General features: G+C 38.5%; 1 protein-coding gene across 1 annotated transcript in view; it reads right to left on the reverse strand.

Annotated features, from left to right (window-relative positions):
- AGPS (alkylglycerone phosphate synthase) overlaps positions 1-7,070 on the reverse strand; it is a 117,934-nt gene extending 110,864 nt beyond the window's left edge. The window contains exon 1 of the mRNA XM_011356888.2: positions 6,684-7,070. Coding sequence (XP_011355190.1) covers positions 6,684-6,931 — 248 coding nt within the window. The 5' untranslated portion in view covers positions 6,932-7,070. The remainder of the gene's footprint in view (positions 1-6,683) is intronic.
- Positions 7,071-11,915: the final 4,845 nt, after the last annotated feature.

An 11,915-nucleotide genomic window follows, 5' to 3' on the forward strand; every position in this document is an offset into this window, starting at 1 on the left:
TTTTTGCATAACATCTTGACATAGAATGGTACTCTCCCAGCCCTTCTATGTTTCTTTAAAATGAAGTTGCCTTCCATTGCTGTACCAATCATCATTCCCTTCCCTGTTACAGCACCTAGTAATCTGCAGTAATAGAATATACATCAGTCTTTCTTAGTAGACCTGTAAATCCCAGAAAGCAAAAACTAATTTTGCTAATCCTTCCTAGTACTTAGCACACAGAAAACACTGAATAAATTGCCAACAAACTTGCTTAGATGAAGTTTCAAACAGATGAGGAGATGGTAACGGTATCTAGTTGATGAACAAATTAAAGGCTCCAGGCCTAGATATTACATCATATGATACTTAACAGTAGGATTTTAGAGTTATTAGTCATAATATGAGAAATCATGGGGAAAAGGTAAACAGACAATAGCTCAATGCTCCCTCCTAATTTAAAAAAAATCCCCAGGACAACAGACTCTGAAGACTGGTGTCAAACAACCTAAGGTCTTCAGGAGACTGGAACAAGGAAAGCTGTAAAAGCTAGAAAATGTGGCATGAATAAGAGACCTTGCCTAAAACTGAAGAGACAGGTACATTAGAAACTGAGGTTTAAAAGGCATAGACTTTAAACAGTAGTTGGGGGTAAGGGGTTACAAACTGACTCCAGCTACACTAGTCTCCTTGCTACTCTACTAATTTGCCACATGTGTGCCTCCCCTGAGGGTATTTGCACACACTATTCCTCTGTCAGGAACACTCATTCAACTAAATATACACACAGCTAAACTCTCTCATGTCCTTCAAGGACCTGCTCAAATATCATGATCTCCAGTGATTTCCTATTCAAAATTAGAACTCAACTTTCTTACTCTGCTCCATTTTTGTTTCCATAACACTTATCTTCTACTAACAAACTTAAACAATTCACTTATTATGTTTAGTTAATTCTCTGTTTCACCCATTAGAATATAAACTCCATGAGAGCAGAGACCTTTGTCCATTTTGTTCACTAATGTAGCCCAAGCATATAGAATACCAGTGACTGATAAATTCTTTCTGAATGCACAAAATGGATGTGAGAAAGACTGTGAAGGAAAAAATGAATAAGACTTGGCGATATCAATACAGTATCAAGGAAAAAGCTCTAGACTTGAGCTAAAAGATCAGGATTCAAATCTAAGCTCTACCACTATTTTCTGGCAAATGTCTATGAACTTCAGTTACTGATCGGTAAAACGGGTGGTCGTGATGATCAGATGAGATTCACATGAGCGGCAGAGTGACTATAGAATTACTAATTTGAATAAATTAATCCAAAAGAGAGTTCAATCTAAACAGAAAAGAATGAAAAGTTCAAGAGTAACGGCTGAAGGCTGGTGACTATAGGACTGGTACTAAGAGAAATAAGAAAACCCAGAAAAATAACTTCATTTGGGAATGAAAAAGCACAGGTAATGAGAGGTTCCAACCCATAGTTGTGCTGTCCAACGTGGTATTTCTAGCCATATATGACTATTTAAATCTTAATTAGTTAAAATTAAATAAAATTTAAAATTCTGCTACCCTGTGACACTAGACAAATTTCAAGTGTTTAATGGCTCCGTGTGTTTAGTGGCTATCATATACTGGACAGTGCAGATTACCGACCATTTTTATCATCACAGAAAGCTCTAGTGGACAGAGTCGATTTATAAAATTTGAGTTGACAGCAGAATAGAATTCAAGTGGGTGTCTTTTTAATATCCCTGATGCTGGATTCCTGTAAAGTTCAAATATCTTTAGAAGAAATACAAAATCCAACCAAATAATCAATCTGAGAGGGAGTTGCAAACTGTGAATATAACAAATTAAATAATTCATATTATTTGATTAGAAGGACTTGAGATACATGAACACTCCCCACTTGATAGTATGAGTTCGCTGACATGACTATTATAAATAGAATTTGAAGAGTCCCAGTGAAGTTGCCAACAAGAATTTGGTCATCATCCTGGCCTAAACCTCTGGTTGGTAATTGCAGAAGTGCTGGCAAGACCAACTACTACATGCAATACAATAGTTTTCTTAGTGATAAAATGATACCTGGAACTCCAAATCTCACCCGAGAGGCAAATCTCCCTTGACAAAACTGCAGTTACCTAGAATGGTAACAGCCTTTCTTAACAAGTAAGCATATTTCAACTACACAAAGATCCAGAATGAAATATACAAATGCTTAAAAGAGAGAATCTCCTCTGTAAGAATGACTGACTTGTAACAAATTTAAAATATGTAATTGAGTAATAGCTTTAGACTTGTCATCTTAAGTTGAAATCTTATAAGTTCATATATCATATGAATATTATGAAGACTTTAAGGTCACTGTGTTTATAAATTTAATATGTTTATAAGAATGATTTAGTACCTAGGAATATTTTATTACCTCAGACAGTAGAGGTACTTAAGAAAATGAACATACTAAACACTAAATATTATTTTAATTATTTTAGCCTATTTCTATGCAGTAATATCTGTGAAAACACTGGTTTGATATGTACTTTATATTAAAATAAATAAAAATAAATAAATGGTGTGTATAAATGGCATTAAATCAAACAATAACATTCTTAATCAGATATCCTTTTGATCTAAACCAGAAGAGTTTATAATCTCTGGAAAAAGTGCTGTAGTACAGTTCTGACTAATAAAAACCACAATAAGGTTGGATTCAAAATTTCTAACTGTGAAAGCAGTTATCAGTATGGAGGGACAGAAGTCAATAGGGGATATTTTTTCTTCTATTTTTTCCTAACATTACAATAGCTAAAAAAAAAAAAAAAAAAATCCAAAACCAAGGCATAAAAATGTCACACATTTAACTAACATTTACTTTGATTTTTAAGAATCTAAAGGTGCCTTCGGAAGCAAGATCAAAAAGAAACTGTTCATGAAACAACATGCACTTAAAGAAAAAAGAGAATCCAAAAGTGTACCATTACCCTCAAAACTCTGCTCAGCAACTTCAAATAATGAGAATATATGTTCCTGGACAGAAATAACTTGAACCAACTCATAGGAGACCATGTGACAAGTACAACAGGTTTTGGCCTGTCAGCCCTCTTACGTGTCCACATTCCTCAGAATTCTGTCATTCCTTTTCTACTTTAGCCATCCCCATGGCAATAAGCCACATAATTTTAAGTATCACCCAATGCACTAACTTCCAAAATCCAAATCTATCCTTTCCTCTCTATTCTCACTGCCATTATTTTGGTTCAATCCTTCATTATTTCTCACCTGTTCCGCTAAAATAATCTCCCCTAACTGATCTCCCTATGTTTATCCTCGTCCTTCTCCAAACCAGTCTTAACACTCAACTGGAGTGATTTCTCTCAAACTCACTCTGATTGTGTGCCTTCCCAGTTCAATTCCTTCAAGAATTCTCCACTGCCTAGACCCTCCTCCAGCTACTTCATCTTTCCTCATTACACTAAATAGCATCTGGCATCCAGCAGTACTACATTACTTGTTTTTTCACTATCTCTACTCCCACTAGAATGTAAGTCCATAATGGCAGAGTTTTTGTTCACTACTATGTGTTGCATAGTAAGTACTCAAACATGCACACATGAATGAGTGAATGAATAAGTGAATAAATGAATGGACTAATGACCTACAGGCCAAAGGCCTCTATAACAGGTCAGGGCCCTTCTCTTTTCATTTTACTGGCACCTCTACCGATACTGAATTGCTTAGTTACCTAAATACAACATACACTTTCATATCCTCTTGCTTTGCTTGAATACAAACTCTCTGCCCCATCTAATCAACCTACCACACTATCACCCATATTTTAAAACCAACTCCAAAAAGCTTCCCCTGACCTTCTAGAGAGACTATATCCCTTTTTGTGTGCTACATCTGTACCTGTATCTAAGTGGCTCTACTCAACCTGTGCTGGAATGTGTATCTCTCTTGCTGGACTGTGAACTGAGGCCAAGGCCTATTATTCATCTTCACCTCCAGTGTCTTTGATAATACCTGTCATACAGCAATTACTCTAAAAATGTTGAGTAAATTAAGATATGCATGTCTATTTTATTAGAGGAATGAAAACATGGAGTTTCAAGAAGTCACTCCTCTCATTTCATGATGATAACCAGTCATGAAATAAAAGAATTAACAACCCATGACATCATCCAAGGTAATAAAAGAGGAGTTATACAAAAAATATACATCACCAAACAATTCCAATGACTGACATACAGTCACACTCACTTTATTAGCTATACATGCTGGCTCCTTCTTGCTCCATTATTTGCCTTCCCTAAAAGAGAGACCTGGGTTACCTGTGAACAATATATTAAGTAGATCACTCTCAGGAAACTTCTAATGTTTCATCTAATACAAGTTTTTGTATTCTCTCATATTTTGATTCCAACTTCAAAAGTTTTATATGACTAGATTTTACAACTAACTACACCTAACCCTGAACTAAAGACCAGAGCTTTGTAATCTATGCCATCAATGGCTTACAGCTGTGCCCTCAGACCATGGTGTAACCATACAAGGGCCCAATCACCTTCAGCCTTGGGAAGCCTCAATCCCAATGTGCCTTACAAACCTTAGTATTTTTCTCTAAATACTACAAACCAAGGCTCCTAAATCCAATCATAAAGAACACACCTGCCCTTGCCTACTTAATTCTAAGAATGTGAGCCTGCATGTAAATGTACAATCACACACAGATGCACACAAATGAACAGACATAAATGTACATGAAGCCATTTAGAAAATGTGAGTTTTAAACCCAATGACAGCTAATGTAATATCAAGTGAAGCCAAGACCAAGATGTAATCCTTGATTCCTTCCTCCCCCACCATTCAGTAACCATGTTATGGAAAATTGACCTCTTATTATTTTTCCAATAGGTTGCCTCCCCAAATATTATGCCTTAGTTCAGAATCATAGCATTTCTCATTGGGATAATAGTCTCCTAATTGGTCTTCCTGTCTTTGGACTCAATGAAAAATCCATCTATCATTTGTTGAGGGGTTATATAATCAGCACTGCAGTAAGCTCTTGATCAATTAACTCTATATTTTTTAATTCTCACAGTAACACTGCCAAGCAGGAATTATTGTCCTCATTTTCAGAGATGAGGGGACAGAAGCCCTGAGAGAGGTTAAATGACTTCCCCAAGGTCATGTTGCTGGAATTATGTGGTGGAAATTCAAACTCAGGTCTACGTTTCCATATGCTTAACCTTTGTCAATTCAGTCCTCTATGTAATCTTTCAAAAAGGTAAATGTAACCATGTTTTGCCTCACATAAAATCCTGCAAACAAGACGAGTCTCTCCAGCCTCATCCCCTGTCATTCTCACCCTCTTCTGTCACACTTAACTCCCGGCAGTTCCCTATTCTCACTGCTTTACCCATGAACACACTTTTTCTGACAAGAACATTTTTCTCCTTTGGCAGGCTACTTCCAATACAAACTTCAAGATTTTCTCAAACAATCCTTATTCTGGAAAGCCTTTGCCTTAACAAATACACACCCAAAACTGGGTTAAGTGACATTTGCTATGGTTATCAGCTAGTTTCTTATTACACTGTATTATAACTTTACTAGGCTATTAGGAGTAAACACTGCATTTTTAAATCTCTGTATTCCTAGTGCAATGTGTATACAGCAGAGGAAAGACTCAATGAATACTGAATTAATAAATGAATTAATCAGAAGCAGTAAAGCTTAAGAACTTGGCCCTAAAGTTAATTTGATATGCTCTTGAATTCTAACCTGCCACACATTATACCTGCTAAGCCTGCAACAGGCTTGTAAATCTTTTTAATTTTTCCATCTGTAAAATGAGATACAACTGCATCTGCCTCATAGTTTGCAGAGGAGCAAAGGAATACTAGATTTAACACAATCTCTGACACATTGAAATACATGTTAAACATTAGCAATAGTTTTTTCATTCTCAACGTTTATCCATGCTGACAAATCCACATCTCTGAAAATAGCTTATCTTAGCAGCTTCCATTAAGGCTTAAGATTTCTCCAAAAAGTCAGAAGTCATGATCAAGAGAACAGCCTCATCCACAGACGAGGGTCTTTCAGTTCTGGTTACACAAGAGTTCAAAAGCTACCATCACACCCTAAACTCACTAACTATCGTCTGCAGTTTTTTTGCTTCTCACCCACCTCTAGATTTCCTTCCTCAAAGTTGAAGACCAGGCTCCTAAGCAAGCGGAAACCTGCACCCACAGAAACTAGTCGGTACCTTCTTCCAGGAACCATTACTTCTCGCCTGCGTGAATTAGAAGAGACCTATCATCTAGTACAAACTTAAATCTCCTCGAAAGAGCACAACAGAACCCCTTCTATCCATTCCAAGACCTTAGCACCCAAAGTATTAATTTAAGATAGAGCATGAATTCCCGGTATTGAGAATCCAAGAAAAGGGGTCTCTTTAAAGGCTACACCAATAAGAATTCTTCAAGTCTGTTACTCTCTAACCTCGTCCCCTTCTTGACAGGGTTCAAGGTCTCGTCCACTCTCTCTTGGAAGAAAGATGGGTCGGTACTCTCAGGGACCGCGATGCCTTCTGCCCACCGGTGTCACTTCCCTTCCCACTTCGCCAGTGCCGCCAAGCAGCATAGTCGCGGCCTGGTCTCTCGCCACCAGCTCGCTCCAGAGCCGCTACTCACCGCTTCTTGGGGATGGTGCCCGACTCCTGTGCGGCGGGAGTGGCCGTGGGCGCCGCTGTGGCAGCCGACGGTGCTCTCCGCGCTTTGCACTCATTGGTACTCAGAGCCTCTTGAGGCCGGCCCAGCAGATGGCCCGAGAGAACCCGCAGCCTCCGCGTGGCGCGGTCCCGGTCTGGATCCCGGTCCCGGTCTGCGTCACAGTCGGAGCCCGCGCTCATCCCGCCGGCTGCAGCCACCGCCTCCGCCATGGCTTCCGCCTTGTGCCGCCGCCAGGGACCGCTGGGCGCGGTGAAAGGTCGCTCAGAGCGGCGCCCGGCGCGACCATTCGCTGCAGCGCATCCCAGCAGCCACTGCGGCGACTGGGCGGTGGGTGCCGTGCGCCTGGAGCTTCATAGTCTCAGCTCCCGCCCACAGCGCCCGCAGTCCTCCGCAGTCACGCCTCGGGCGGTGAGCACCTGCAGAGCAGGTGAGTTCAACCTGACATCCAACTGGCCCAGCTCGGGCTGGGCTGGACCAGGAGCCAAACTACAAGCGTCCCCGAGGTGTCCAAGTACCCTGGGTGGTGTTCTCGGATGTAGCCTGGGCCTCTGGAGAAGTAGCTTTCGGAGGCAGAAGCCTTGGAGTAAGACGCGTGGGCGGTGCTGCTAGATCTGATAGCAAAACCAGAGTACCCTTTCCCTGAATGAGCTCCTACTGCTCCACCTCTGCCTCGACTTCCTGCAGAGCCACTAAAGTAACTCAAATCTGGCTCGTTGGCTATAATCACTAGAGCAAATATCTATCATTTTCTCATCGCCTACTTCTGCCTGGCACTGTGCTTAATGCTAGATCTCAACCTCCATTTTACAGATAAGAAAACCAAAGCTCAGAGGCACTAACGTTCCCAAGGGCATGCAACCAGTAAATGCTAAAACTGGTTTTGCAGCCTCTTTCCATTCATCTGGATGCTGGGTCCTTCCTTACCCTAATAGACGCAAAGTTTTTTGTTGCCACAGACAAAATCACCCAACAGCTGTTCTTAAGACCTCTCCCTTATCTACAAATTGATTTCATTTCTGGAGCATGGCACTTGATAAAAGTAGGTGCTCCACAACCATTTTCAGCCAGTGGGTTAGATTGCAGACCTAACCATCAGAAGTAAAGTGCCTTTTTGCATAATGTACAGTTCAAAGATGTCTTGGAAATGGTAAGAGGAAGGATTGCCACAAGGATTCCACGCGCAGTGAAGTCACCTCCTTTCTGAATAACCACCTTCCACCTAACACTGGCTCTGCGAAAAAGACATTTGAGGAGTTATTTGACTAACACAAAAGAACCCTTTACTAGTTCTCAAAAAATTCAGGCGGTCGGGGTACAGATTTGTATGTGGGATCTCCATATCTTAAGAGAGAGAGAGTTCAGCATTAAATGTCTAGTCTAGCTTTAGAGTCACTGAACCCAACTTTTGTTGAGCTGCTGCTTCTAACCTTGTACTCTTCCTAGAGGAAGCCCCTGGCTGTTTCAAATAGACTAGGTGTGAAGAAGTGACAGGAGTAGGAGTAAATTGCTGAGTGCTCTAAGAAAAAAGGCTCAACTTCAAGAGTTCAGCAACTCTAGTCATCGAGCTTCTCACACCCTTTCTAGATGTTACTAGAATAGTGTTAAAACACCAACTAGCATGTTGCTTGCGAGCATGTAATATCAGTAGGTTTCTTGCCAAAATACTCTTAAGCAACACAATCTTTTTCAAATGGCACCGGTCTATTAATTTTTTTTTGCTTGACCGCCAGAGCTCAATCTACCACCACTGGCATGCTTTAAATGTAAATGTAGTTAACTGACTTCTTCAGTCTTATGCAAATTGAGGTATGGACATGCTTCTTGCCAACTCTCAGGAGACAAATTTATAAATTTTACAGATATCGACAGAATAACAAAAATCTTTTTCTCCTGGGTGATAAAAAGCTTAATGTCAACCAAAATTATGTACCAGTGGAATAACTACTGACTACATATATTTTGACTATGGGTAATTAAATACATATAGGCAGTAAAAGCATTTGTTGAGAGCTTATTATATACTTAATTCATTACTATGTACTATGGGATGCAAAAGTATTTAAACCAATGCTTCATCTCTGTAGTATAATCAAGCTAATTAGGAATTCAGATATATGTGGGAAAAAACCGTGATACTATTGTGGAATATGGGTGATGTAGCTCAGTGATCCCCAACATTTTTCGCACCAGCAACTGGAGAATCTAATGCCTGATGAGCTGAGGTAGAGCTGAGGCAATAACGCTAGCATTGGAGAGTGGTTGCAAATACAGATGAAGCTTCACTTGTTCGCCTGCTGCTCACCTCCTGCCATGCAGCTGGGTTCCTAATAGGCCACTGACTGCTACCAGTTCACGGCCCAGGAGCTGGGGTCTCCTGATGTAGCTGACCTTGGTGAAGGGTTTCCTACCCATTTTTACAAGAGCAAAGCCCAAGCAGAGTGCCCTGAAATTTATTTCATGCTATTTAAGAGGAACAAATGTTTCTCTTGAACATGGTCCTTTGAGATGCTTATGATTCCCACAAAAAGCAAAACCTCAGTGAATATCACATTCAGAAGGGCCTCAATGAACCTGTTTCTTCTGAGTCCTGGAATACTTGGCCCTTCATCAACCTGGATTCCAGTGGAGAGCTGACCACATGCATAGAAACAAGAGGTGAACCAATAACATAGAATTTTTAATGGAGTGACCTTTATTTGCATTTATATCTCTTCTAATATGAAGCACAAAAAGTCTTTACAGGATAGATTAACTCCTGAAACATGTACCAAATTTCTTTACTGCACTGATTTTCTTTACTAATCTTCAGAGCTGCTGAGCGATCCCTGAATAAAGAAATTCTTGCATTTTTACATATTTTTATTATAAAATATAACAGAAAAGTGAACCAAAGCATAAATTATCGCAGATCAAACACCATGTAACTTAAATCTAGGTTGAGAGATAGAACACTGCCAGCACCCCAGAAATCCCCCTTATTGCCCTCCCAATCACTTCACCCTCCCTACCTGCCAAAAGTAACCACTGTCCTGAGTTTTATGATATACATTTTCTTGTTTTTCTTTATTTTTTTAGCAATTAAGCATGCATTTCTTATTTACATTTATAGAAATGGAGTCATATAATATTCTTTGGTTTCTTTCACTCAATATTATATTTGGTTTCTTTCACTCAATATTATATTATATTCATCCATATTGTTGCATGTAGTCGTACATTCATTTTCTTTGCTGTATAAGTAATTCATTGAATGCATATACCGGGGTTTATCTATTCTACAATTAATGGACATTTGAGTTATTTCCAGTTTGGCACTGTTGTGTATGAGGTTGCTATGAACATTCTTGCATATGTCTCCAGGTAAACGTATAGATGAATTTTTGTTGAGTAGACATCTAAGAGAATTGCTAGGTCATAGAGTATGCATATGTTTAATAGATAATGTGATGCCAAACCATATTCCAAAAAGATTGTATAAAAGCTACCATCCCAGTAGCATATGAGAGCTCCCATTGCTCTAATATGTTATTGCCAGTGTAGTTAATTTTAGCTTTATGTACCAGTATCTTGTTGTAGATGTAATTTGCATTTCCCTCATTACTATTGAGATCAAGTGCCGTTTTTTATGTTTGTTGGCCATTTGGATATCATCATTTGTGAATATAATGAAGATAAATCTCCTGTATTACCTTCTAGAAGCCTTATTGTTTTTCCTTTATAATTTATACCTACAGTTTCCCTAGAATTGACTGTTTATGGTGTAGATCAGGTTTTTTTTCTATATGAGTATCCAGTTGTCTTAGCACCACTTATTGAAAGGATCTTGTTCTGCATTGCCACCTTTGTCATAAATCAAGTGTCCCTATAGCATTGGTCTATTTCTGAGCTCTCTATTCCATTGATCTGTTTATCTACCTTATACCAGATTCAAACTGTTTTTACTACTGTGTGTATGTGCATGTGTGTGTGTGTGTGTATGTATGTGTATGTATGTGTATATATATATATGTGTGTGTGTATATATGTGTGTGTGTGTGTGTGTGTGTGTATGTGTGTGTGTATTCTTTTAGGTTTTCTCCATACAGATATATCATTTGTGAATAATAGCAGTTGATTTCTTCCTTTACAATCCTTGTACTTCTTTTCCTTCCCTTACACACCTGAACAGTACTTTTTTTGTTGCTTTATCCAGCTGACTAGGACCTCCAATACAGTGTTAAATAGAAGTTGTGATAGCGGCACCCATTTCTCGTTCCTAATTTCAAAGAGAAATTTCTTAACATTTCACCATTGTTTGAAGCAGATTACTTTTTAAAATAAACCTTTTACAGATTAAGCAGCTCTCCTTCAATATATCCTAGTTTGCTGAGAGTTTTTTTTTTTTTAGTAATGAATGGATATTGAGTTTTATCAGATGTTTTTTCTGTATTGGTTGAGATGATCATATGATTTTTCTCTTTTATTTTATTACTATGGTAACTTACGTGGATTGATTGTCCACTGTTCAATCAACCTTTCAATGCTGGCATAAACCCAACCTGGTCAATGATGTATTGACCATTTTATATATTACTGAATACAGTGTATTAAAATCTTGTTTTAAGATTTTGTGTCTATGTTTATAAGTAAGGTTGATCTATTATTTTCTTTTTCTAACAGGAACATGACAGGTTTTGATGGCCTCATCAAAACAAGCTAGTGAGTACTCCTTTGTTTTCTAGTCTCAGGAAAAGTTTATGTAAGACTGATCATTATTTCTTTCTTAATAGAAATCACCAAAGAAATGATGTGAAACTCTACATTTTTTATGGGAAGTTTTTTATTTACCGATTAAATAATTTAATGCTATTCAGATTTTCTATTTATAGTTTTTCTAAATTTTTTAGCAAATTGCTTCGTTTACATTTTCAAATCTACCAACAGTTTTCCATAATATCCTCGTTTTAATGTCTGTAAGATCTGTGGTAATGTCCTACTTTTCACTTCTGACATTGGCTATTTTTGCTCCCTCTCTCTCTTTTAAAATCAGTTTGCCAGGCATTAATCAATTTTATTACATTTTTAAAGGACCAGCTTTTGACTTTGTTGATTCTCTTACATGTATGCTTTTAAAAACTTCTGCTAATATCCCTTGTCATTTCCTGTTTTCTACCTTTCCTAATTTCTTGAAATGAATGCTTAGCTCATTGATTT

This window comes from Pteropus vampyrus, unplaced genomic scaffold (assembly GCF_000151845.1).
Source record: "Pteropus vampyrus isolate Shadow unplaced genomic scaffold, Pvam_2.0 Scaffold2, whole genome shotgun sequence".
Taxonomy (NCBI): Eukaryota; Metazoa; Chordata; class Mammalia; order Chiroptera; family Pteropodidae; genus Pteropus; species Pteropus vampyrus.